The sequence below is a fragment of the Neopelma chrysocephalum genome, unplaced genomic scaffold (assembly GCF_003984885.1).
Source record: "Neopelma chrysocephalum unplaced genomic scaffold, ASM398488v2 Primary Assembly neopelma1_65, whole genome shotgun sequence".
NCBI classification, from domain to species: Eukaryota; Metazoa; Chordata; class Aves; order Passeriformes; family Pipridae; genus Neopelma; species Neopelma chrysocephalum.
In genome coordinates this window covers 20896-47422 of record NW_020897722.1, presented here as the reverse complement: position 1 = coordinate 47422, position 26527 = coordinate 20896, and the positions used below count along the sequence as shown (strand labels likewise).

The following is a 26527-nucleotide window of genomic DNA, read 5'->3' as shown; positions in this document are numbered from 1 at the left end:
GGGGGATTTGGAGCACGGGGGTAACAGGGGTGTCACCGGAGGGGTAGTGAGGGTCTGGAGCACGGGGGTACCCGGGGCGTCACTGGTGCTGGGGGGGGACTCTGGGGCCGGGGGGGCTCTCAGAGCATTGAGGTAAAAGGGTCATTACTGGGGCTGGGGAGGTCGGGGCACCGTCACTGGGCACGGAGGACTCAGAGTACGGGGGTAATGGGGGTGTCACCGGGTGCAGGGGCAACACGGGGTCTGGGGGGCTCTGGATACGGAGATGCTGGAGTGTCACTGGCCTGAAGAGGCTCAGGGCCTGGGAGACTCTGGACACGGAGATAGTGCGGGTGCCACTGGGGCTGGGGGGCTTGGCATGAGGAGGCTTGGGGCACAAAGATACCGGGGGTGTCACCGCGGTGGGAGTGCTTGGAGCATGGGGTTAATGGGTCCATCACCAGCTTGGGGCACAGAGATGGCACTGGGATGTGGGGGTCACAGATGTGGAGGTGATGGGGGTGTCATCGGGGATGGAAGGACTCGGGGCATGGAGGTCCCAGGGACTGAGGTGACTCAGGACACCCTGGTAATGGGGTGCCACCAGGGCAGGGGACCTTGGGACATCGGGTTCCAGCTACAGGGGGTAACCGGGGGTGTCCAGATGTGGATTCTGTCCCCCCACCGATCCCGGTGCCGGTACCAGCAGCCTGGCAGCGTCCCTACCTGAACATCTTCAAGCACTTCCGTGTGGAGGAGTGGAAGCGTTCTGCCAAGGAGGGGGACGTGGCCGCCCTCACGGTAACAGGGGCACCACGGGGTGGGGGCACCGGCCAAGGGTGGGCAGCGCTGACCCCCCATCACCCCTTTCCTTGGTATTTTGCAAGGACACAAGGCTGAAGGGAACAATCTACCGGATCCGGGGCTCCAACCCTGCCAGCAGTTACCTGCAGCTGCCCCGGGCTGGGACACAGTCACTGGGGCTCACGGGGCGATACCTCTACCTGCTCTTCAGGCCCCTGCCCCGCAAGCACTTCCTCGTCCACCTGGATGTCACCACCGAGGTACGTGACACTGGGTGGACTCATTAAACCACCCTCATTAGCATTGTGACTGATTGAAGGACTGGGGGTGGCAGTGGTGGTTTTGGGAGATGAAGACTTTGGTTGGTCTTTGTTGCTGCTGGTGGGTTTCCCCGGGCTGGAGTTGATTTCTGTTCTCACGGCATCTCTGCTGGGGACAGGGGACACTGAGGGGACGGGAGACACAGCCACGTGCCTTGTCCTCTGCAGCACTTCCCTGCCGAAGCCACCAGGGTGACTAAAGCTCTGTGTGTTTGTGTCTCTTCCCAGGAAAACCAGGTGGTTCGCATCTCCTTCTCCAGCCTCTTCAAGGAGTTCAAATCCACAGCCACCTGGCTGCAGTTCCCCTTTGTCTGTGGAGCAGCCAAGGACTCAGCGGGTGACTCTGTGTCCCGGCGTGGTGAGGAGCTGTGTGGTCAGGGCTGGGCTGGCACATCACCACCAAAATAAATTGTTAGAAAATCAATCGAGAAGTTGGCTTGATGCCTTTGGGGAGGGTGAAGAGAAGCTGTAGCTGCCCAATCCCTGGAAGTGTTCAAGGCCATGTTAGACGGGGCTTGGAGGTCCAACCTGGTCTAGTGGAAGGTGTCCCTGCCCATGGCAGGGGATTGGAACAAGATGGTCTTCAAAAGTCCCTCCCAACCCAAACCATTCCAGAATTCTGTAAGAGCTGTGGGTCTGAGCAGGAGCTCTTCCGCATCCAGAAGCTTGGAACTGTTGCTCCTGGGAGGGCTGTCAGCCATCCTTGTTCTCCCAAGCAATGGGGTGCAGTGTCAGGCCAGGCATGAGCCTACGGGGATGGTGGGGCTCCCTGTCCTTCCCCACCCCTAAGCTACAAGGTGTATTTTCCCATCTCCCACTGGGCACAGACCTGGTGGGAATCTTGCCTGGTAAATGCTTTTTACTGAACTGTGTGAATCTCGTGTCTCCCGTCCTGCAAGGTCCAGTGCCCACGTCTGTAGCGTCTTTTCGCACCGTCCCTATTCCCACGTGCCACTCTCCTCCCCAGGTGCCTCCGGAGCAGCCCCTGCCGACGTGCGCTGGACATGCCTGGTGCTGGACCTGCCCTCCATCCTCTCCCTGTACCTGAACCGCCGGTACAACCACCTCAGGGCTGTCAAGCTCTGCTCCAACCTGCTCGTGAAGAACCTCTGCACCAGCGACTTGGTGTTTGACCCAGGTGAGGAGCCAAGACCTCGCCATGGCCTCAGGTTTCTCCTGTGACTCCAGCCCGGCCTGGGGGAAAATGAAAATCCCTGGGGGTTCAAAGCTGAGGTTGCAGCCCTGGCAGAGCACTGGGCTGCTGTTGCTCTATGATATGGGCAGGAAGGGCAAAATACTTACTATAATGTTAAGTTTCCATGTGGGCAGGGACACCTTCCACTAGCCCAGGTTGCTCCAAGCCCCATCCAACCTGGCCTTGGACACTTCCAGGGATGGGGCAGCCACAGCTTCTCTGGGCAACCTGTGCCAGGGCCTCACCACCCTCACAGGGAAGAATTTCTTCCCAATATCCCATCCCCCTGGCAGTGGGAAGCCGTTCCTCCTTGTCTTGCCACTCTGTGACCTTGTCCAAAGTCCCTCTCCAGCTCTCCTGGAGCCCTTTTAGGCACTGGAAGGCAATCTGGAATGGAATGCAGTCTCCCAACCTCTGGAGGAAAGTATCCTCTCATTTTCCAGCTGTAAAGTGAACAAAAAGAGCAAAGTTAAATATCTTTCCAAGATTAGAATTTTTTTCAGGGGGAAAGAAAGAAAGAAAGAAAGGTGTCACCACACCTTGCTTCTCCAAGACCTATGCTTTTATCTGCTGGAAGAGCCTGTGCTTTTTTTTGTGTCAAAAATCTTCCAACCTGCTTTTTTTATCCACTTGCTCAGTGTGGCAGAGATACTTTGGTCAAACCCTTTGTTTCTGCCTTTCTTTTTTTGTGCTGGAATTCTGCCTGAACTGCCTGATCCGATGGAAAGCATCAGTGGGAAGTTACAGAGGCTGCTTTGAGATTCCTGAAACTTGTTATATCTTGAAGAATTTCCTGTATTTACAAATATATGAAGAAAAGAAGACAAGAAAATGGGAAATGAGTCTTAACACAAATCATGTTAAACTGCTGAATCAATGAACAGAAACTAAGTGAATTTTGGGCCTGGGGGTTTAAACTCGAATCCAAGTGTTTGTGCTCTGAGCTCTTCTTTGGAGGTTTAGAGTTTCAGGAATCCACCTGTGCAGAGGTGTGTTAGTCTGTTCCTCAGGCTTGGGATCCTTGTTTCTCAGGTGTTCTCAAAGAGGGAAGGGGTTTGTGCCCATGTCCCACAGGGAATGTGATTTCAGCCAGCTCCACAGGCCTGGAGAACTCAGTGTCTGTCTGTCCCTGTGCTGCCAGGTGTGACCTTCTCCAAGGCCCGGCACACCGACCTGGCCTGCCGTGGGATCGCTCCCATGCCAAGGGAAATGGCATTCCCTGTGCCCAAGGGAGAGAAGTGGCATGACCTCTATGACTACATCAGGTACGGCTGCTCCCCATCCCACCACAGCTCCCGGATCTTCCCACTCCCTGGGGGAAGGCAGGATGGGTAATGCTGCTTGAGGAGTGACAGATCCAGGTGAACTTGGGGCCCAAGTGGGCATTTTGGTCCCCTCAGCTCCAGCATTTAGGTGTTGGTAACACTTCTGTCCTTTAGTACCATCTGCCTTTGGTATCCCTGTATGTGGGGGAGGATGGGATAAAGGGGGGAATCTTATAGGAGACTGAAGAGGCCTTTGTGCCAGGCCTGAGTTACCAAGTGATGTTCCGGGTGCCAATACAATCACAGTCCTAATCACACGGTGCCTTCCTCTGATGCTGCTCAGGTTCCCATCCGAGAGGCTGAAGCTGCTGTACAACTCCATCCAGAGGAGCTGTCCCAGTCCTGCGGCAGGTGGGAATGCTGGGGCAGCAGCCAGGGCTGTGCCACCCTGGCTGGGTGCCCTGGGCTCTCTTTAGAGCCTGCTCTGCTCCTCGTGTCCCCCAGGTGACGGAGCCTCGGAGGAGCCCGTGCGCCCGCTGCCCCCGCCGGTGACGCTCACCAGGGCTGTGTGTGACCGCCTGTCCCTCATCCACCACATCACCAGTCCCAAAGCTGTGAGTGCACCACGGAGGAGGCTGCAGCTCCTTCCTTTCTGCTTGCCGTGGAGTTTTCCCCCACATCTGTGTCTTTAAGGTGTAGAAGCTGCTTGTTGTGGTTGGCAGCTGATCTGGCATGGTCTGGTGACCACAGATAGTTCTGTCTTCAAATTATTGATAGGAAGTGAGGTCTGGAGACTAAGGAATGTGATTGGTGCCCTCGGGGAGCAGAGTATGGAGTTGGGATTGCTGGGACTGCAGGCAGCTGTCCTCTTCCTGATTTCCCCCTTCCCGGTGGTGCTGATATGGGAGCTGGTGTCCAGACTGGCTTGCCAGTGTGGTGATGGGAGTTTGGAGAGGGACTGGGGGAAGCCATCCTCAGGCCGTGGAGAGGGAGAAAATGAGGAGCACAACTTTTCTTTATTAGAAAGTGTCCAAAGAATGGCCATGAAGATGGTGAAGGGTCTAGAGGGGAATGGAGCCATATGAGGAGCAGCTGAGGGCACTTGGTTTGTTCAGCCCGGAGAAGAGGAGATGGAGCACAGACCTCATCAGGGTCTGCAGCTTCCTCGCAAGGGGCAGTGGAAGGGCAACTCTGATCTTTCCTCCCTGTGAGCAGTGACAGGACCCAAGGGAATGGCTGGAGCTGTGTCAGGGCAGGGTCAGGTTGGATCTCAGGAAAAGGTTCTTCCCCCAGAGGGTGGTTGGGCACTGCACAGGCTCCCCAGGGCAGTGGGCACGGCCCCAAGGCTGCCAGAGCTCAAGGAGTGTTTGGACAACGCTGTCAGGGACTGGATGGGGTTGTTGGGGCGTTCTGTGCAGGATGGACTGGATGCTCCTTGTGGGTCCCTTCCCACTCAGGATACTCTGTGATTCTGTGACCTGGGATGAACTGGGATGGGCTGAGCTGGCTGACTGGGTGCTTTAGACCTCCTCTGCTCTGTGGAGAGAGGGCAGCTCTTCCTGGTGAGGGCTGAATATTTTCTGGGGCTCTGATTTTCTGTCTGGAGGAGATGAACTGTGCATGGACAACACTGGGAGCATAGGCAGAGCAGCTGGTTAACACACCTGGCCAAGCCAGGTGCACACAGGGCTCCTCTCCCTCCAGGTTGTTTCATCCTTGTTTGTATCCCTGTGAAGAGTCATCAGGAGAGGGGGGGGTCTCTCTGTCTCTGCCCCAGCATCGGGTGGAGGGCGTCGGGAGGAGGACTGAGCTCTGTCTGAGGCTTTCCTCATTCTCAGGTGCCACGCCGGTCTCCTGTAATCACAAAAAGCATCCCTGAGGTTCACCTGACAGCCCCGAGAGCTGTGCCTGCTGGGCACCTGGTGCCAGAGGAGAACCAGAGACTGCACAGTGGGGGGGACACTGGGCAGCCACCATCAGCCATCCATGTCTACGCTCATCAGAGGGGTGGACGGACCACCCGAGCTGTCCCCGCCGGCTCAGAGGAGGTGGGTGAAGCACTGAGGAACTCAAGGTGGCTTTGCAGTGCTTGTTTCTGATTCTTGTGAGCCCAGAAGTGAGAAAGGAAACACTAAGTTCAGGCTGGAGTTCCAGAGTTCAAAAGGTGTTATTTTTTCTGGCTAGCAGTTCTCTTTTCTGTTAGTACCTTACTTGCCTTGAGACAGGAACCCTGTGTTCAAACACGCTGACCTTAAGCCAATAGCATGTTTACATCTGCCCAGAGTGTGCACAGAAAGGGCCCTGGCCCAAGTGTGCTGTCCTAGCAGGAGGTTTCAGCCTGCAGCCCTGGAAGTGTTCAAGACCAGGTTGGTTGGAGCTTGGAACAACCTGATTTAGTGGAAGGTGTCGCTGCCCATGGGAAGGGCTGGCTGTATCCCCCAGCTTGGGGCTGGGTGGAAGAGCTGCTTAACACTGGGAAACCCCAGCTCCTCCTGCCTGCCAGGCTGGACTTGAAATACTTTGAAGCTGTCCCCTCTGACAGGAGAGACCTAAAGCTACCTCTGTGTTTTTCAGACACAGATGAGCACTGGGGTGGGGGTGCCCTGTGGGTGGAGGACCTCAGCACAGCTCTGAGCATGATGGTGCTGGTTTTTTTCCAGAGGTTCTTACCGGATCCCATCCTGAAGCTGAGAACGATTATTGGCTTTGGAGGCTGCAGCACCAAATGGGTCAGTAGCTGAGATGGTTTGGGGAGTGGATCTGTTATCACGTGACTGGAGTATTGATTTTTAGGAGGTGTGAAATACAGCTGAGTGTGGCATTGCTGGATGTGGAAAAGGATCCCAAAGCAGATGAGGACACGTGTATGTTCGTGCACGAGTGTTCTGCTGTTATGATGGTGAATTAGAAATTATGGGGCCTTTTAGACAGAATCATAGGATGGAAAAGCCCTCCAAGATCATCAAGTCCAACTGTTCCCCCAGCACTGCCAAGGCCACCACTAACCCATGTCCCCAAGTGCCACATCCACACATCTTCTAAGTCCCTCCAGGGATGATGACCCTACCACTGCCTTGGGCAGCTGTGCCAGGGCTGGGCAATGCTTTCAGTGAAGAAATCTCCCAATATCCGTTTAATCCTCCTCTGGTACAGCTGGAGGCCATTTGCTCTCACCCTGTCTCTTGTTCCCTGGGAGCAGAGCCCGACCCCTACCTGGCTCCATCCTCCTGTCAGGGAGTGGGAGAGAGTGAGAAGGTCCCCCCTGAGCCTCCTTTTCTCCATCCTGAGTCCCCCCAGCTCCCTCAGCTGCTTTGTATCAGACTTGTGCTCCATTCTCTTCGCTAAATTTCATGGCTTCTTTTTAACACATTGAAAGTCCTGTGCTTTGTTGGAGGCTTGGAAGGAAGGGCTGTGTTTTGGCTTGTTTATTTGGGGCACTGGGCCTTGCTTGTGGTCTGTGTTAGGGTAAAGAAAGGGTTGTTTTGGTTCAGTCAGTTCAAGGCTCTGCCAACAATGTCATTTTCCTTGGATTTCCTGTTCACGTAGTAGGGAAAGGATCTTAAAACTCATTCAGTTCCAACCCCCAGCCATGGGCAGGGACACCTTCCACTAGACCAGATGTGCTCCAAGCCCCATCCAACCTGGCCTTGAACAATTCTAGGGATGGGAAAGAAACCTCTGCCTAGGAGCTGGGGCACTTGTGGAGCCCTGTGCCTCCTGTCTCGGTGCTGCAGGCGCTGTGGACGCAGAACAACGCCGCGGTGGTGTATCCCTGCCACGCCGTCATCGTCACCCTGCAGCTCCGCACCGGCGAGCAGAGGTTCTTCCTTGGCCACACGGATAAGGTGAGTGTAACCTTCCAAAGCCTGATGGCAGGGCTGTCCTTGCACCCCAGGTGTCCCCCTGGTATCCTCTCACGTGGTGCTTCCCGCAGGTGTCAGCGCTGGCCTTCAACGGGAGCAGCACCGTGCTGGCCTCGGCGCAGGCCGGGCCCCGCAGCCTGGGGCGCCTCTGGGACTTCCGCACGGGCACCTGCCTGTCTGTGTTCAAAACCCACGTGCACTCCCTCTGGTCCCTCAGGTGGGTTTCAGCTGGGTGTGGGAGTGTGTTCAGGCAGGTGAAGTGTGGCAGCATGGCAGCTTTTCCGTGCTATTCTCACGTGCAGGGATGAATTAGAGCTGCCTGTGTTTGTCACCTAGACCAGCTGGCAGCTGGCCTGGATATGCTGCCAGCTCCCTCCTGAGCTTATCCCTCAGGGCTTGCTGTCTCCCCATCCCTACAACTTGTCCCCTTTTATCCCCCACTGGGATACAATCAGGGCGCAAGGAGCTGTGTTTCACCAGGTTCCTTTTCTTGCAGCTTTTCCCGCAGCGGAGCCGTTCTGTGCGGAGTCGGGAGGGACGGGCATGGCAAAACGGTGAGAGCTGAAACTTGGGTTGGGAGGTTTCCCTGAGGTGGCTGTTCTCCCAGACTGTGTAGTTATTTTGCAGACAAACCTCTGCTCTGGGCTTTCCTAGGCATGTTTTTGAGGGAGATCCCTTTCTCCTTAGCTGCCTAGAAAATGCTTTCCATCTGCCTGATGCTTGTGGGTGTTTGCATGCACATTCCTCAGCTGCAAGTGAACAAATCCTTTCAGAAGCAGCTGGAGAGACCTGCTGGGGCTGTGCTTTGGAGGCTGTTGTGCTCCTGGTGTGTTCCCAGCCAGGAGCCCAAGCGGGGTGATGTGACTGTGCCCGTACTCTGCAGGGATCACTGCAGGCTCATGTGCCCCATGCCCACCTCTGCAGCCCTTCTGAGGGACACATGTTTGGGTGGCGTTCCAAGCTGGAAGCCTTGCAGGCACATAGGAATTGTAATGGGAGGTTCAGCACTGACTGGAGCCCAAACCCCCTTTATTTTAATAGCATTTAGGGCAAGATGTGAGGTTTAATCTTTCAGCACCGAGCATCTCCGCGGGAAGGGATGCCGGGTGCTGGAGCTGCCGCCCACCAATGTAGCTGGGGGATGACGCAGATCCCACGTGGAGCGGTCAAAAATAAACTTGTTTCGTGGGACTGGGTGTTTGTTTTGTCAGTGGAAGTGTTTTCATCCACTGATCCCTTACTGACAACCACCAGCAATTAGCTGTGCCATTGCTAATTGCAGGAAAAAACACACAGTGCTCCATGTTTTTCTCAGCATGTGGCAGCGTTCTCTGATCTGGGTGGGAGCTGGTGAGCTGAAACTGGGAAGAGGGGATCAATGGGGTGAAAGCAGGGTGGGAGAACAGGGAGCACCTCTCCCACGGTGATGCCTCCGCCCATCTCAGCCTCTGAGGTGATCCTGGGTTTGGTTTTAGTGCTGTTCTGGAATGCAGAGCATCCGCCTGCATTTCTTCAGCCATTTGCCCCTTTCCTCCGGGGAGAGGGTTTGACTCTTGCCCCTGGTGACAGGCGCTGAGGGCACACAGACCTGCACTGGAGCAGAGGCTGGGACAGCCAGAGCAGTGGTCACGTGCTACCTCCCACTCCCTCAGCCCTGGTACAGCTCCTATATCCCAGCAGGCAGAGTTCTCACTCCTCTGTGGGTTTGCTTTCCAAGTCTGAGTCCTGTTGCCAGGCAGCCCTGGGATTTAGACCTTATAATTATGGATTGTAGACAAGGATGTTGCTGTGAAGCTTTGCAAAGCTGTTGAACTGTCCTAAACTCTCGGGGTGAGAGGTTTTATTTCCCCTGCTCCAGCTCTGTTATCGATACTTTGTGCTCAGCTCTGGAGCAGCTGCTGGATGAAAAGCTCTTCCGCTACCAAGGTTGTGAGCAGCTCTTCCATCGTGTTTTTGTGTTTCAGTTGGTGGTGGTGTGGAACACTGCTCAAGTAACCCGTGGTGGAGGGGTGGCTGTGCTGGCCAAAGCACACACAGATATGGACATCCAGGCCTTGAAGATTGCTTTCTTTGATGAGACCAGGTACATGCAAAGAAAATAAATCAGAAACATTGATTCTCAGATATTGGGGAGGGTGAGGGTGGTGAGGCCCTGGCACAGGTTGCCCAGAGAAGCTGTGGCTACCCCATCCCTGGGAGTGTCCAAGACCAGGTTGGATGGAGCTTGGAGCAACCTGGGCTAGTGGAGGGTGTCCCTGCCCATAGACTGGATGGGCAACTATGTGGTCTTTAAGGTCCCTTCCAATCCAAACCATTCCATGATTCTGGCATGGCTGCAGGGGGAACTGCGGTGCTGCAGCCATCTGGTTGCTGTTCCTGTTCTTGGTCTGTCAGGTGGCCCTTGGGACACTGAGCTTGGGACACCAGGGGCTCTGGGATTCCTGCCCTGCTCCTCACACCGTGTCTCCCGGGACAGGATGGTGTCGTGTGGCCGGGACAACATCAGGCTGTGGCGAGTGCGGGGCGGGGCCCTGCACTCGTGTCCTGTCAACCTGGGCGAGTACCATTCCCTGGACTTCACCGACCTGGCCTTCGAGGAGGGGCCTGTGGCCGAGCAGGAGCCGGAGGACCGTGCGCTGTAAGGGGCCGTCACCGGCACCATCCTTGGGGAACCTGCCAGGAGGGAGCTCTGTGCCTCTCCCTGCTCAGCATCCTCCTTCCCCTCCTGTGCACGACCACAGGATTTATGCTTGGGTTCTCCCTGTGAAACACAAGTGCCTCCTGGAGCTGGGAGAGCCTCTCCCTTCCTCAGCACACATCACTTCCCAAAAGAGATTTGGCTGCTTCAAAACAGCCCCAAAAATGGCTCTTTCCTCTTGCTATAGTGATGTTTTGCCATATTTAGTGATTTTCTTCTCACCTGAAGCTTTCTGTCGCAGCAGGAGGAGCATGGAACACATCTTCTTGCATACAGCCAGACACACGCTTTGTTGTTGTTTTATTTTAATCATCAGAGCCAGGCCTTTGTTGCCACACATATGGTCCCATCAAGGCAGAGCTGTCGGCTCAGCCAGCCTGTAGCAGAGAGAGGCTCCTTTCTGCAGTCTGTGCCAAGCTTTTTGGCTCTCTTGCTGATCTCTGTTCCAGAGGGTCAGGAAATCAAATAGGAAGCTCTGACTTGGTTGGAGATGTGTGGTGCAGCACATGGAACACTTGGACACCTAGCTGACCTGTTATATTACTGTGAACCAGGATTGCTTTCCACAGGTAAGCCAAGCTGGTTTTCTTACTAAAACCAGGTCTCTCTCCTGCTTTTTTTCCAGCTTTGTCTGCAGCAAGAGCGGCCACGTGCTGGAGGTGGATTACAAGAACATGTCTGTGCGGAGCGCGCGGCGGCTGCTGCCGGCACAGCCCCGGGAACACGGGCAGGAGCAGGCAGGGAGCGGCTCAGGTGGGAGCACCTGCAGGGAGGGACCAAGCCAGGGGGCACCTCAACCACCACCGGGGTCAGAAATGAGCTCAAACACATCCCTGCTCAAACCAACCAGCTCTTTACCTACTGCTACCGGTTATTTTGGGTTGATTAGATCATCGCTATTTGCCTCTTAAGGACTGCAAATAATCTTCCTTAGTGCAGCAAAGTATCGTTTTAAGAAAGATTTTAGCATTTTAAATGCTGATTGCACTTTCAGAGAAACACCACTTTTAGAAACATGAAACAAGGTCTTCATTTGCTGATGGGAGGCTTAACGGAGAGAGGGAAAAAGAACGAAGCAGATGAACGAAAAAGATGAATTTGGGGTTTTTCATTATTCAGCCTTTACAGAGCATTTGGAGAATCTTTGGTGCTGTACATTAGTCCAGCTTTCAGCTCTTCCATTAACTTCAACGGCGGGAAGAATTCACTTTCAAGTGGGATTGCTCTGATGTTTTAAAACTTAGTGCATGGTTTGCTGTATCAACTTGAGCTAATTAATCAAGAACATGCCCTTTGAGAGGTATGTAACTGCAGTTCTCACCTCATGGGCAAGAAAAGGCCTAAGAGCAGATGAAACATTGTCCTTGGTGTCCTGGTAGCAGTGCTGGCTTTGACCAATGGCCTTTATACCTGAATTTAGATTGGATATTGGGGAAAATTCCTTCACTGAAAGCGTAGTCAGGCTTTGAAACAGCCTTCCCATTCCATCCCTGCAAGTGTTCAAAACTGTGGATTTGGCCCTTGGGGACATGGTTTAGTGGTGGCCTTGGCCATTCTGGGTTAATGGTTGGACTCGATGAGCTTTTCCAACCTTAATGATTCTCTGAATCAAAAAATCCCAGTTTCTGTCCATCTGTATTTGCCTTCTGCAGAGAGGATTTGGGACATGGAAATGGCAGGGCAGTTATCTGAGACATCCCTTGCTACAGGATCCTGTTTGAGGCAAAAATATGGCAGGGTTTAACAAGGGGTAGGAATTTTCTGTGCCTGGCAAGAGTTTCATGATGGTAAAGAAGTTTTTATCCCTGAGGAGGGCTGCCTGAGACCCTTCAGGCTGTTCTGTCAGTCAGCATGGGATTCCTGGCTCCTCCTGAGACTGCAGCTGCAGGTGTGGGTGGAGCACTGGCCTCATCTCTTGGATGGGCCAACCCTCAGGTTGAGTTTTCTTGTTCCACCTGTATGAGGAGGTGTCGTTTTTTGGGTTTTCAGGCCCTGGGATTGCTATAAACAGTATTAGTATGTCCTTGACCTTCTGTGCCACGGGATCAGAGGATGGCTACGTGCGGCTGTGGCCACTGGACTTCTCAGCCGTTGTCTTGGAGGCAGGTGAGTAGAGCTGGGAGTGGCACTTCTGAGCTCCACAGCTGCTGCAGAGCTCCACTGCCACAGCTCCTGCAGCAGTCCTCATGAACAAGGGCATGTTTTATGTGTGCTGTCTCAGGGCTGACCGACTTGGAAGTCTTCAATGGCAGTTATTAATGTTCATTCCTGTAACTCATAGGAGAAAGGCCGGTTCTCCTGGGAGAGAGCAGATTTCCATCTTGATTTCTGTGCTCTTGAACCCATGGCTTATCTGTCTGTGAGAAATTATGGGAGAAGTCGAGTAGTTCTTGACTCTTTTTGAAACAAACAGCATAACAACAGAGCCCTTCAGATAGGGCAGAGACTAATCTGTCACTGAACTCAACTGCAAGTGTTCAGTCTCCAGGTTGTGGGCTGCTCATTCCTGTGATCATTGCTTTGCCAAGCAAGAATCTGGCTTTGTAGCTGTATTCCAGCTGCTGCCGCTCCTTCCCCAGGGGTTTTGTTGACTCTGGTGTCTTTCCCCAGAGCACGAGGCTCCGGTGAGCTCTGTCTGCATCAGCCCTGACAGCCGCAAAGTCTTGTGCAGCACAGCTGCTGGGAGCCTGGGCTACGTGGATATCCAGTCCCGGGACTACAACACCCTCATGCGCTCGCACAAGGCGGCTGTGCTGGGGTTCACAGTGGGGGGCATTCGGAAGCAGATAGCAACAGTGTCTCAGGACAGCACCATCCGAGTGTGGGACCTGGTCTCCATGCAGCAGGTAGGTGAGACAAGAGTCAGGAGGTGTCTTACATTTATTGTCTCCCTCGTCTCTGTTTGGTGTAATTATCAAAACCCCACAGTTCAAGAGCCCTTAAGTCCTCCCTGAAGCATGAGGGGGTACCACGGGCAAGAAATCCTTTGAAAGTGGAGTTCTGAGGTATTGTTAAAACAAAATTATTTTCTTTTCCTCCATCTTTTGAATAGTGCTTTTTAGCACAAAGCATAATACCCAAGGGCTTTAATCTAAATGCTCAAAGACCCAGGACTTCGCTGGGGTTTATATCCATCCAGGCAGGAACAGCAACATGCTCATGGTGGAGGTCTGAGGCTGTTTAGTTGTTGGGTCCAGCTGCAGCTCCAGCTTTATCCAGCTGCATGCCTGTGGTGTCTCTTCCCTGCAGCTGTATGACTTTGCAGCCGCAGAGGAAGCGCCATGTGCCGTGGCTTTCCACCCCACCTGGAAGATCCTGGCCTGTGGATTTGACAGTGGGACAGTGCGGACCTTCAGCTTGGCCGCCTCCAATCTCCTGCTGGAGCACAAGTGAGTGTTTGGAGCGGGAACTGTGCTGGGTCTAACTGGGTGTCCTGGTGATGGAAGAGAGCCACAGGGATGCTCATGGACCTTGACAACCCACTGGGTGGGTTTTGGGCAGAGGCTGTGCCGAGGCTCCGGGTGGTGAAAACCTGACCTGTGAAGGCCACGAGGGCTTTCTTTGTGACTTCCTGGGGGAGAAACAGTAGGAAAGAGCTTGCCCTAGAGGGCAGCTGAGCAGGGAGCCCTTGCAAGCCTTGGTGCAGAAAGCAGAGGATGCTCCAAAGGGAGAAGGGAGCAGGTTCCATCCAGGCTGGAGCACTGCTCGGTTGTCCAATAAGTTGGAATGTTGGTTGTCCCGGGCTGCTGTGGGTGTGAGCACGGTGGGGTCCGGCCCTGTCCCTGATTATTTTGTTCTGGGTTCTTCATGTTGTACTCAATGTCACTACTGTTTCCTCTGTCTCTGATTTTCTCCTCCCTTTATCCGTGTTTTCTGCCTTTCAGGCAGCACCGCAGTGCCATCACCGGCCTGACCTTCTCTCCAGATGGCAATTTCATGTTCAGCTCCTGTTTGCAGGGCACTCTGGCTCTGTACAAGTGTGTGGCGCAGAAAAGCCACGTCCTGAGGGTCCTGGGTAAGACTCTGGGTTTGGGAGTTGCCTTTCTTCTTTCTTTTATTATCACAGACACCAAAGCCAAACCACACTCAGTCTGCTCAGAGAGAGATTTCCCAATGAACCTGGGCTGTGTCACTTCCCCCTGTGCTGGGCAGTGCTGAGCCACCTCCAATACTGGGGGCAGTTCTGGTGCCCTTGTGACAAGAAAGACCTTGGGGGGCTGGAGTGTGTCCATGGAAGACAACAGAGCTGGGGAAGGGTCTGGAGCAGCAGGAGCAGCTGAGGGAGCTGGGGGGGCTCAGCCTGGAGAAAAGGAGGCTCAGGGGGGACCTTCTGGCTCTGCATCTCCCTGACAGGAGGGGGGAGCCGGGGGAGGTCGGGCTCTGCTCCCAGGGAACAAGGGACAGAACAAGAGAAAACAGCCTCAAGTTGTGCCAGTGGAGGTTTAGATTGGATATTGGGAAATTTCTTCCCTGAAAGGGTGGTCAGGCCCTGGCACAGGAGTCCCCATCCCTGGAGGGATTTAAAAACTGTGTGGATGTGGCACATGGGGACATGGGTTAGTGGTGGTCTTGACAGTGCTGGGGGAGCATTTGAACTCTGATCTCAGAAGGCTCTTCCAACCAAGGCCAACCTGTGATTCTATGATTCTTAATGATTCTGTGATTTTATGATTCTATGATTTGTGTTTGTACCTTCTGTGTGAGCAAAACCCATTGAAAAAAACACTTCCCTACCTGTCCTGGCTCAAACCCTCTCAGTCAGCTTGGTGTAATCATTTCATGAATGTTCTGGAATCACAAAGATTTATTCAGGCCCAAGCCCTGACTCTTTTCATTCTGTGCATGTGCAGTTTAATTTGTTTAAAGTGGATTTTTGCCCTAACCCTGCCTGCAGCAGAGCTGCCCTGTGCTGGTGGAGAGCTGGAGGCAAGTCAGGGGCCAGGCAGTTTGGAAAAATTAGTGTCACATTTAATATACACTTTGGAAATGAGCTGTGGCAGCACAAGCTTGAGCAGGGAAAGGGAGCTTTGCTTTTATACAGTGCAATATTTTATAAAGAGGAGGATCCTGCCCCAAGAATTGTGCAGGAGAAGGAACAGGGGCTCAGAGGGATCAGGGAGTTTGTCCAAAATCACCCAAGTTTGTGGTCAGTGCTGCAGCTGGACCTTCATGTGTTGACTCTTCTCTGAAACTGTGTCACTGCCTGGTCACATTCCTAGGACAGAGAGTGGAATTTTGGTAGTGGAATAAATACAGAGAATTGCTGTGATTCCAGTCATTTTTAGACCTTTGGGCCTGTGCCCTCTGGACTGACATCAGTGTGGTGGGGTTCAGCACTGACCTCATTCTGCTCAGGGTTCAGCCAACCAGGCTGCAGCTGAGATCTCACATTCATAGCTCTGTGGAACGTTAAAAAAGAAGCTCTAAAATCAATCTTATTCCCTCGACTTTGTTCTGCTCTCCTTGGAAACACCACACATTCAGTCAGGCAACAAGTTGTGCATCTAAACCTTGTGTTTTAGGTGTCCACTGCACACTTGGGCTGTGCAGATAAATTTTGTAGCATCTACAACACAGGTGGCTTCTTTCTTAGGCCAGAGTGTTAACCCAAAGCTGGTTCAGAGGAGAAGCTGCAGCTGCTGCCCAGCAGCAGCATCAGAGTGAGGGTGGGCTTTGCTCCTCTCTTCACTCTCCCTCGTGCTGTGTCCCCCAGGAAACGTGGTGGCCCGGGATGCTGGGAGCGGTTGGGATGCCCTGGTGGTCAGTGGGGACAGTCACCTCCTGGCCTTTGTGGGGCCCTCCAAGTATGTGGTGACCGTGATGGAGGCCTGTTCTCTTGATGAGGTACCAGGGGCTCCCCTCCTTCCTGGGGAGGCTGGGGAGGGCAAATTCCGTAGGCTGCATCAGGTGAGATGGGTCAGGGCGTTGGGCACCAGCACTGTTGGAGAGGGCCTTCCCTGCAGAGCAGGGAGTTCACAGTGAGGTTTGTTTTCCATTCTTAGAAATAACAAAGTCAAGGTTTCTTCTCCTCTGGCTTTGTTCCCCTCTAGAAAGATAATTTGCAGAGGTGCTGTGTAGACTGTCAGCTCCCACCTCTCTCTGCGAGCTGCTCTCCTGGGCATTGCCTGGACCTGAAGCCCCTCATTAGGTGGGAAGGGTCTGGGGAGTTCTGTAGCCTTGTGTTAGGAGCATGTGAGCAATCCTGAGGCTCCTGGCATGTTTGTTCATAGCTCCTTGTTTCACAGCTGCTGAGGGTGGACATCAGCATCCTTGACTTGCACAGCACTGTCTTGGACTCTGCAGTGAGGGTCTGCTTTGGTCCTGTGCCTCAGGGCGAGCTCCTGGTATCCACTTCTTCCAGTAAAATCCTCGTGCTTGATGCAAAAACAGGACGACTGGTGCGAGAGGTAGGACACTGAAATTCATCCACTGAGCTCTCATGTGGGGTTTGGGCGTTTCATGTCCCTGTGGGAGGTTAAATGAGAGAAAAGCTCATCCTGGAGCTCACAGGCTTCGAAGAAACATGAGTGGGAAGCTTGCAGTTATCCTGGTGTGCTTGGGCTCAGGATGAGCCTCAGCTTGTCCTTGTTTTCCATGCTGTCACTCCCCTGTTCTCTTGCTGAAGTGTAAATAAGGGTATGAACTAACTCAGTTAAAGCTGCTGGTGCCTCTTCTTGTCCTCAGGTGTCCCCCATGCACAAGCTGACGTGTTCTTCCTTTGCACTGAGCAGGGATGGCCAGTACCTGCTCACTGCTGGTGACAAGGTTATCAAAGTGTGGGACTATCGGATGCGCTTCGATATCAACTTCCAGGTACCACCCACAGAGGGAGGGAAGGGGTTGGTGTTGCGTTTGTGAATCCCTGGAGAAAAGAGCAGCAAAAGGTGTCTGATATTTGGTCCGGTATCTCTAGTCCCAGTTTGCCCAGCAGAGAAATGCAGCCCTGTTCCCACATTGTAAGAACACCTGGCACTGGGCACAGGCTGGGGCAGCCAGACCCTCTGGAAAGGACAGGGGTGGGGGATACCTCTGTGTTAGGGACAAGGACCACACAGACAAGAAAATGGCTCCCCCAGGACTTCAGGGGTAGCATAAGACTTTGTACTCTTCAGCTTTTGCTCCCTTTCCCAGATGAGTGTGTTCAAGGTTGATCACCCATAGGTGTGAGCACTGTAGGTGTGGTAGATCCTCTGCTGGATCTTCTGCTGAGGCCTGTAGACACTGGCCATGCAGGGCAGAGAGTGAATTAACCCCATGCTGGCAGGACAGGTGTGGGGATGGGGAAGTTCAGGGTGTGCTTTCTCCAGGTGTACATCGGCCACTCGGAGCCCGTGCGCCAGGTCGCCTTCACCCCGGACCAGCAGCACGTTGTCAGTGTTGGAGATGCCATCTTCCTCTGGGATTTCCTAGCTCCAGTTGGAGCAAGGTCACCCCCAGCCAGGTAAGTGCAGGTGTTGGGCACTGCCTTCCCTGCTTCCCCCATTCCCCCAGCCCCGTCCCTGCTTGGTGTAACACCAATCTCCTCACCTTTCCAGGGCTCATTCCCCTGCATCTGCTCGGCTGCCAGGACCAGGTGAGTTGTACTGGTTGGCAGGTTGGCAGCTCTTCCAGAATGTAGGGCCTGGGGAGTTCAGTTCCTTCCCTCAAGGAGTCAGGTACTGGGGGCCAAAGCAGCTAATTAGCCCCAAAGGACAATCTCAAATTAATTAGCACCTCTCAGTCTACCTAGGTGGGGATGTTCTGAGCAGAGCCACTCTGGATTTTCTGGTAGGTCTTTCAGCTTTCATCTTCTGTCCTTTCCTGCCTCCATCTCCTCTGTTTTCTTTCTCCCTCAGTGTATCTCTCTCTGTCTGTCCCTCTCTTGAAAGACAGAGAAGTGGCTTCTCCTGTGTAGGAGGAAGCTGGAGAAATGAGCTTGGAGGCATCACCATCAATCCAGGAGGATGAGAGGAGCTAAGGGGTGAAGGAAGTTACACAAAGCCTTTTCTTTTCCCAGAAGGCAGCTCTGAGAAGCCAAAGGATGTCTCTGAGACCCTTAGGCAGACGGTGCCTCTTCCACTGCTGTCCTCACCCCCGTGTTTGGATATCAGCTCTGCCCACCAAGCAGGATATCAAGGTAAGAGGAACTGTTTGCAGGAAAGGGGAAAATTAACCTTGTTTTGGGAAAAACTCCTTGCCTAGTTTAGCAGCATTCTTGGAGCTATCCCTGCCCATGATCCCTTCCAGCAGATTGAGACCAGTCTGCAATTCGTTCCTCTAAGCTGGAAAAAGCCCAGAGGTGCTGGGATTCAGCACCCCCTTATCCTCTGCTCTCTTCCACACACTGAGCTGCTGGAACAGCTTCTCTGAGGGCTGTGGTAAACACCCTGTTGGCCATTCCCAGTAGGAATTGTCTGCTTTGCCCTCCACCTTAACAGCTGGACTGTTCCACAGAGCAGGGGAATGACACGGCCAGAAATCAAAGGGTCAGGCACACATGAAGTGGTCCTGAGGGACAGGGATGGCTCCATCTTCCCACTGATTTTTCTCTTCAGGTATTTTCTCTGAGCTGGACAAAGAGGAGGAAGCAAGTCTGCCAGGCAGCAGCAGGATGGTGGCAAACAGAGACAAAGATGCCTCAGTCTTTGTGGTGGAGTCAGACAGGAACAAGGAGCTTGTGAGGCCCAAAGGGAGGCAGGAGAGCCCAAGGTCTCCTGAAAAATCAACAAATGGTAAATCAGGGTTATTCCCAGCTTGTACAGAGCTTATCTCCTTCCTTGTGCACAGGCCTGCATGGCAGCTTGGTCTATCCCCAGAAAATGAAGGAAGGTCATCATTAATATGGTCCAAGAGACCCAGACACGTGCTCTGAGTTGTGATCTGAAGGGCAGCAACATGTTCCTGAGGGCTCTTCCCTTGGGCATGACCTAGTGAGGGAAATCAGTATTGAGGGAAGCTCATGCTGGTCCCCAAAACTGCTTGTTTTCCTGGCTCTTTCTCTGCTGCTGCTTCTAGGCACACCAGAAGCCTCTCTTCAGCTTGGAGCCAGTATCATCTCTAAGTGGCATGTTCCATTAAATCCAGCTGCAATTAAAGCTCCCAATGTCTCTATTAATAGCAGCACAGCCTCGGAGCTGCAGCAGAGCGTGGCAACCTGCCAGGAGCAGCAGCTGCCTGTGCTCATTCCCGGCAGGACCTGTTGGAAAAGCTTCAGCATAAAACTGTGCCTCCGATGCTCCTTTGAAGTCCTCCTTGGGGCTGTGGGGCTTGTGGTTCCACAGCAATACCCAGAGCACGTGGCGTGGGTACCCTTAGGATTTTTGCAGTGTAGGGAATGGCTGGAGCTGTGTCAGGGCAGGCTCAGGTTGGATCTCAGGGAAAGGTTCTTCCCCCAGAGGGTGGTTGGGCACTGACCAGGCTCCCCAGGGCAGTGGGCACGGCCCCAAGGCTGCCAGAGCTCCAGGAGCATTTGGACAATGCTCTCAGGGGCATGGTGGGATTGTTGGGGTGTCTGTGCAGGGCCAGGGGTTGGATTTGATGATCCCTCTGGGTCCCTTCCAACTCAGGATATTTTATGTGTACACTGCAGTCTGATTTTTGCCTCATGTGTGTGCACTGTACACAGCATCTGAATGGACAGCAAACCACAGCCTGGGTGCTGCTCCCAAACCACTCCCAGGAGCAGTGTCCCATAGGTACCTTTTTCTTCTTTGCATGGCAGAAGCCAGGAAGGGAACCAAAACCCCCAAGTCCCAGTGCTCCGTGCGCCCGGATTCCTACCGGCACTTCACTCCTCGCTTCAAGGCATCGGTGCTCCCCCAGGTGAGAGTTGTGCCTGGGCTGGTTACCTGGTAAAGAACAGGCATTTGGGGGCTGAGGCTTTCCAGATTGTTTCCACTTCTTTCTCTGTTTGAAAGCACTTTGGAAAATATACCCCTGGGCCGATGTTCAGTGAGAAATCCTGACATTAATTCCCAGTTCTCTTCTACATGCAGCTCTTTCCAGACTAGTAAAAAGTGAGTTGTGCTCAACTCTTTTTCTGTTCCCTGAATCTGCATACATTTTTATTCAAAAGGAACGGGAATGGCATGTGCTATTGAGAGTGAAAGACGAGTGAGCAATGGAATGATTCATCATGTTTGTGAGCAGCTGCGTTGGCAGAGCAGGCTGGAGAAGGCAAATCCATGGAGTGTAGTGAGGAGAGGCACAGCACAGCTCCTGCTCTGTTAACAAACACAGCAGTAATAAAACAGAAACTTAGCTCGGCCTTTCCCTAAGCTCTGCTGTTAGTGCTGGGAGAAGAACTACATCCAGCTTGCCCCCTCAGCTGTCCTCCCACCTGGCAGCATTTTTTCCTCCAGTTCTCTTCCTATTGAAATATCTACACATCCAAGCCAGCAAAACCCATGGAACTCTTTCCCAGTGGGATTAGCAGCTGCTCCTCACTGGGCACTTGCTGCCAGCCTGTTCTGTGCCCTATCTGAAATCATCTGTGCCTGGCTGTGCTGGGGCAGTATCTCTTTTGGACATAGAATTGTGCCCTTCAGGATTCATCAGTTATGGAATTGTGTGAGGATTGGTATGAATCCGTGTGGGATGTGTGTGTGAGGACATGTGTGTGTTTGCACACTCACTTTTTCCTACATGGGTGCTGATGCACCTGCCCAGACCATACTTCTAGAGCTTATTTTAAGCCAGTGTCTGTTTTTCTTGCAGAGTTGCCTGTCTCCTCCAGCAGGCAGCGAGGTCTTGAAGCTGAAAGCAGTGATCGGCTACAATGGAAATGGCAGAGGGAATATGGTGTGGAACCCAGATACAGGTACACTGGGAATGCTCTGGGGGGGTGGGAGGTGTTACCCAGAGTGGTTGTGGCTATCCCATCCCTGGAAGTGTTCAAGGCCAGGTTGGATGGGGTTTGGAGCAACCTGGGATAGTGGAAGGTGTCCCTGCCCAAGGCAGGGGGTGGAAGGAGATGAGCTTTAAGGTCCCTTCCAACCCAAACCATTCTGGGATTCTGTTATGATTATAGAAGTGTGTACTGAACAGAGTTATGATCTTCTGGCTGTTGGGATCTTTGCTTGAACACAGGGGCTCTTTGTTTTGATAAAATCCAGTAACTCTTTGCTGTTAGTGAGCGTTAGTTGGTGGAGCAGACTTGGGCTGCAGTTGTTGAGTGGAGAGAGCAGGAGGAAAGCTCAAGGAGCCCATTCTGCCTCCTTTCTCCAGCTGGAGCGATGCCAAACAGCTTTGCTTTGCTCAGGTTAGGGGAAGTGAGATCTTATCCCACTCCCAACCTGACGCTGACAAGCCATGGAGAAGAGTCAGCTTTTACGTATTAATGAATCATAGAATTTTCCACGTAGGTTGTGGTGGGGGCTGGATGTGCAGCCTTTCCATGAAAACATCCCCTCTCCTCCTCTGCTAGGCTTCTTCGCCTACTCCTGTGGCTGCGTCATCGTGGTTGAAGACCTGCACTCGGGGTCCCAGAACCACTGGCTGGGCCACGCCGAGGAGATCTCCACACTCGCCCTCAGCCACAACGCCCAGGTATAAGGGCCTGCTGCTGCCCAGGGCTGGGGACTGTCCCTGTCGCTGTGGGCCAAAGGGATGACACAGACTAGAATCCCATTTGTCAGTTCTTCCTGCTGCCTGGAGGCTGTGGAAATCGTTTTGGAGCATAGTTATCTGTTGTGCTGGCTCAGTGTGGCAGTGCCTCACCGCAGGGAGGGGCTGGAGTGTGTCCAGAGAAGGGAACAGAGCTGTGGAAGGGGCTGGAGAGTCAGACACATGAGGCAAGACTGAGGGAGCTGGGGGAGCTCAGCCTGGAGAAAAGGAGGCTCAGGGGGGACCTTCTCACTCTCTACAACTCCCTGGCAGGAGGGGGGAGCCAGGAGGGGATCGGGCTCTGCTCCCAGGGAACAAGGGACAGGACAAGAACAAATGGCCTCAAGCTGTGCCAGGGGAGAGTCAGGAGGAATTTCTTCCTGGAAAGGGTGGTCAGGCATTGGAAGGAACTGCCCAGGAAGGTGGTGGAGTCCCTACCCTTGGAGGTGTCCAAGGAATGACTGGATGTGGCACTCAGTGCTCTGGGTTGGGTGACAAGGTGGGGATGGGGCACAGGTTGGACTCGATGACCTTGTGATTCTGTAAAGGCTGCTCCCCTCCTCTGGGTGATGCTGCCATTCCCTCCCGCCACCAACTGAATGGTTGTTCTCACAGAATTCTCCATCTGCCAAGCATACCACTTTAATTTGGGACTAATATTGCTAAGACTCATTAATGAGTATTCTCTAATTACTTACTGAGGTCTCAGTGACAATACATTGTTCTGTTAGGTTCTTGCCTCTGCCTCAGGGAAGAAGGATGGAGACTCCCACTGTCAGATCTGCATCTGGAGCATCCCAGATGGGGCCTGCACGGCAGAGCTCTTCCACCACGAGACACAAGTACAAGCCATGGCATTCTCTGGGGATGACAAATTCCTTGTCACCATAGGTGAGCACACCTGTAACAGCAGGTGTGGGTGCAGGGGTGCACCCTGGAGCAGACAGCTCATGGGAGCGAGGTGCTGGAAGCACTAAATACCTGCCAGATGGGTGTGAGGCTCATGGGGATGAAGCTTTGTGGTATCCTTGGGACAGCGGGTAAAGCTGCACTTTCCTCTCCTGACTCACTAGTGCTCCTTAAACCCTGTGTGAATGGTTTGTGGTTACTGTATTTACTGTTCAAAGGGAAGAGCCTTCTTCTGGACTCGTTATTGCTGCTTAGGTGGAGTTGGATAGAAGTAGCAAGGCTTCCAACTGTGAGCCTCCTGCCAGGCAGCCATGCCAGCACAGGATGGACACTCAAGCTGTCTGTTTTGTTTAGGCAGGGGACATTTAAAGGACAACATGCAACTAGTAAGCCCTTGTTTTGAATGAGAGGGGACCTGTGGAGCTTGCTCTGGGCTGGTGAGCCTGCCCTTGGAAAAAAAAAGTAGGCTTTGCTGGAGAGAAAGAGAGCTGTGTGCTCTCCATGGAGCATCAGGGCAGAGGAACTCTCCTCTTCCAGCTCCAGTCTGGGCTGCAGGGAGAGAAAAGCTGAAAGTGTCCACTGGGCTTGTAGAGCCTAGGAAAGGCAGCAGGAGAGTGCTGTCCTCCAGAGCTGTTTGGGAGCTGGGGAATTTGCCATCACCGAGGCCAGTGCCTTCTGCTCCCACCCAGCTGCAGTGTCTTCCACCAAGGTCAGCTCCCACCTCTCCTGTGACCTTGGCAAAGGTGACATCCCTTTCTTATTCAATACCTGGTTAGCCCTGAGTGCCCAGTGTCACTGGAGGGTTTGTTTGGGTGTGCAGTGACTCCCAAGGATGTAGAAGCAGTGGAAAGGTTGCTGTGCCTCTGCAATCCCAGCCCCCGGCCGCACACCCCTCTGCCAGGACAGGTCTGCTGCAACCTCCAGCATGAAGTGCTGGGCCAGCTCTGTCTGTCCTTAACTCAGTCAAGGATCTGTCGTGTCATGCAGCTTTTGCTGAGCACATGAGGAGTTGTGTCCATGCCTGGAGCAGTGTTTGGGACAGTTGTGTCCAAACAGCTGGATGGGGAAGTGACACAGGCAATGTGTGTGTGCAGTGTGGATGCTTTTGAGCATCTTGAGGCTGCAAAATTCCTCCTGTTTTTCACATTCTCCTTAGGGGACTACAGTGACCAGACTATTGCTTTGTGGAGCACCTACACTTACCAGCTCCTCCTGTCCACTTGTGTCTCGGAGCCAGTTCATGATGTGGCTTTCAGCCCTGTGTCTCACCAAGACCTGGCCTGTGTGGGGAGAGGAGCTGTGGTGTTTTGGCTGCTGGAGCAGCAGGGAGCTGCTGTCAACCTCAAGGTAAACCTCCGTTTTACATTTCAAAATTTATTTTTAGCATCTCTGATTTCTTTTCCAAGCCACTGGTGAGGGCAACGGAGGCTCTACCCCCACAGCTCTGTGAGAGCTGAGGATTTCTTGTGACTTTGGCTGTCCACGAGAGCCTTTTGGTTGTATTTGAGACATTAATTGCATGAATTGAGGGGAGGAGGAGGGGTTTCTTTGCTGATGTAGGTAAGAACCATATTTTCTTTGACATGCCTGTTTTTTGTGCTCTGGCAGGTTCATCAGGCCCCTGCCCCGGACGTGCTGGGGCTGGTGGAGCTCACGTCTCTCTGTTATGGTGCTGACACTCTTCTTTACAGTGGGACCAACTCAGGCCAGATCTGTGTGTGGGACACTGAGACCAATTGCTGCTTCATGACATGGGAGGCTGATGAGGGCGAGATCGGTGGGTGCTGGAATCAGGGAGGTCAGGGAATGTGTGGGGAACAAAGAGCTGTGAGCTTGCACAGCTCTGCTTTCAGCTGTGCTCAGAAAACCAGTTTGCTGTGTCAGATGCAAGCTGTGTGGGGTGGCAATGGATCTGTGACCTTGGGGTCCTGGGTTCCCTGGGGGGTTCACCTTGTTATATCATAGAATCATTAAGGTTGGAAAAGGTCTCTAAGATCATCAAGTCCAACCATTAACCCAGCACTGCCATGTCCACCACTGACCCATGGCCCTAAACACCACATCCACGTGCTTTTTGAACACTTCATGGCACCGTGATTCCACCACTACCCTCTTCCAAAGCTCCTACAGACCCCTAGCCTGTAAAACACTGGGTATTGGCTGTAGAACCTCCCCCACTTTTCCTGCTGGAGTGCATCAGTGGCCTGGCTGTCAGGGGCGTGCTCGGGGTGCTGGCTGAGAGCAGTGGATATTCACGGGTGCCCCCATCCCCCTGTGCCCCCCAGGGGTGCTGCTGTGTCGGCACGACCGGCTGGTGAGCGGCAGCAACACGAAGCGCATCCGCCTGTGGGCAGTGGGCAGCGTGCAGGAGCTGAGGCTGAAAGGGCCTGATGCCAGGTAGGCAGTCGTGGCCCCTCACCTGGCAGCTCCCAGGACCTGTCTCAGAGGTGGCTCTTCACAGACAGACGTCGCCCTGCTCCTGAGCTCTTCATCCTTAGCTTTTCCTCTCCACCCTGCGGCTGCTGATTCTTTCTCTCTGGATCTTTTGACTGAATTTTTGCCACAGGTAGCTGAACCCTCTTAATACTGGAAGTGGGTGGAGATTATCATGCCTGAAATTTGTGTCAGTGGTTTGTAGGAATTCCTTTAGGAGAATTAGGGAAAATACATTGCCTTTGTTTCTTCTCTCACGCTATTGCATCCTTCATTTTCTTTCTTCCCTATAAAAGATGGTTACAGTGCAAATCATAGAATCTTGGAATGGTTTGGGTTGGAAGGAACCTTCAAGACGATCCCATTCCAACCCCCTGCCATGGGGAGGGACACCTTCCACCAGCCCAGGTTGCTCCAAGCCCCGTCCAGCCTGGCCTTGGACACTTCCAGGGATGGGGCAGCCACAGCTTCTCCAGGCAACCTGTGCCAGGGCCTCCCCACACTCACAGGGAGGAATTCCTTCCCAGTATCCCATCTAACCCTGCCCTCTGGCAGTGGGAAGCCATTACCCCCTTGCCCTGTCACTCCAGGCCCTCGTCCAAAGTCCCTCTCCAGCTCTCTTAGAGGCCCTTTATGCCCTGGAAGGGGCTCTCAGGTTTCCCCAGGGCCTTCTCTTCTCCAGGCTGAACTCCCCCAGCTCTCCCAGTGCAATGGGAGTCACTGATCTGCAGACAGGGGCCCTTCATTGAACTGGGCTCACTAAGAAATTGCATTTAAAGGAGGCAGAATGGCTGTTCCAACACCTGAGCCAGTCCTTCTCCCATCTTCCTTTCCTCCAGGTCCAGCTCAGTCCTGCTAGAGCATGAGATCACCCTGGATGGGACGATCGTCAGCGCAGCCTTTGACGACTCCCTGGAAATGGGCATTGTGGGCACCACGGCAGGAACCCTGTGGTACATCAACTGGCTGGAGAGCACGAGCATCCGGCTCATCAGCGGCCACAAGAGCAAGGTCAGAGGGGCTGGGCCAGCTTTCAATTTTGCTGTTGCTTTGGGGTGTCTTTATGCTACAGGAAAAAGTGTTCAAATGGTAGAAGAGAAGGAATTTTACGTCGACCTGTGGTGCACAGTGCCTGGTCCTACCTCTGGGGTTAGGTTTGTTAACCCCCTTGGGGTTAGGTTTATTAACTGTTTGGGGTTAGGTTTCCTGTTTTCCATGACAAGCCCAGCTGTCGTAGAATCATAGAATTTTAAAGGTTGGAAAAGACCTCTAAGATCATCAAGTCCAGCTGTCAATCCAGCACCACCACCATGTTCACCATTAAACCAGGTCTTCAGGTGTCACATCCACACATCTTTTGAACACCTGCAGGAATGGCGACTCCATCACTGCCCTGGGCAGCCTGTTCCAGTGCTTTGCAACCCTGTCAATGAAGAAATACTTCCTAATATCCAATCTAAACCTTCCCTGGTGCAACT

At 53.3% G+C, this 26527-nt stretch overlaps 1 protein-coding gene across 4 annotated transcripts in view; it reads left to right on the top strand.

Moving 5' to 3' along the window:
• LOC113967932 (mitochondrial Rho GTPase 2) overlaps window positions 1-26527 on the top strand; it is a 50404-nt gene that overhangs the window by 5124 nt on the left and 18753 nt on the right. For 2 of the 4 annotated variants that reach the window (XM_027683992.1, XM_027683982.1), the window contains exons 2-35: window positions 617-780; window positions 867-1043; window positions 1332-1461; window positions 2071-2241; window positions 3440-3563; window positions 3907-3974; window positions 4068-4177; window positions 5402-5611; window positions 6224-6292; window positions 7298-7408; window positions 7498-7643; window positions 7923-7980; window positions 9391-9509; window positions 9903-10064; window positions 10750-10877; window positions 12114-12230; window positions 12735-12970; window positions 13374-13513; window positions 14009-14139; window positions 15838-15968; window positions 16370-16531; window positions 16809-16937; window positions 17432-17565; window positions 17660-17697; window positions 18121-18240; window positions 18659-18835; window positions 19825-19925; window positions 20820-20922; window positions 21529-21650; window positions 22439-22598; window positions 23773-23963; window positions 24225-24393; window positions 24902-25013; window positions 25889-26060. In XM_027683992.1, coding sequence (XP_027539793.1) covers window positions 617-780; window positions 867-1043; window positions 1332-1461; window positions 2071-2241; window positions 3440-3563; window positions 3907-3974; window positions 4068-4177; window positions 5402-5611; window positions 6224-6292; window positions 7298-7408; window positions 7498-7643; window positions 7923-7980; window positions 9391-9509; window positions 9903-10064; window positions 10750-10877; window positions 12114-12230; window positions 12735-12970; window positions 13374-13513; window positions 14009-14139; window positions 15838-15968; window positions 16370-16531; window positions 16809-16937; window positions 17432-17565; window positions 17660-17697; window positions 18121-18240; window positions 18659-18835; window positions 19825-19925; window positions 20820-20922; window positions 21529-21650; window positions 22439-22598; window positions 23773-23963; window positions 24225-24393; window positions 24902-25013; window positions 25889-26060 — 4592 coding nt within the window. The remainder of the gene's footprint in view (window positions 1-616; window positions 781-866; window positions 1044-1331; window positions 1462-2070; window positions 2242-3439; window positions 3564-3906; window positions 3975-4067; window positions 4178-5401; window positions 5612-6223; window positions 6293-7297; window positions 7409-7497; window positions 7644-7922; window positions 7981-9390; window positions 9510-9902; window positions 10065-10749; window positions 10878-12113; window positions 12231-12734; window positions 12971-13373; window positions 13514-14008; window positions 14140-15837; window positions 15969-16369; window positions 16532-16808; window positions 16938-17431; window positions 17566-17659; window positions 17698-18120; window positions 18241-18658; window positions 18836-19824; window positions 19926-20819; window positions 20923-21528; window positions 21651-22438; window positions 22599-23772; window positions 23964-24224; window positions 24394-24901; window positions 25014-25888; window positions 26061-26527) is intronic. The other 2 variants (XM_027683984.1, XM_027683985.1) reach the window with 2 other exon arrangements.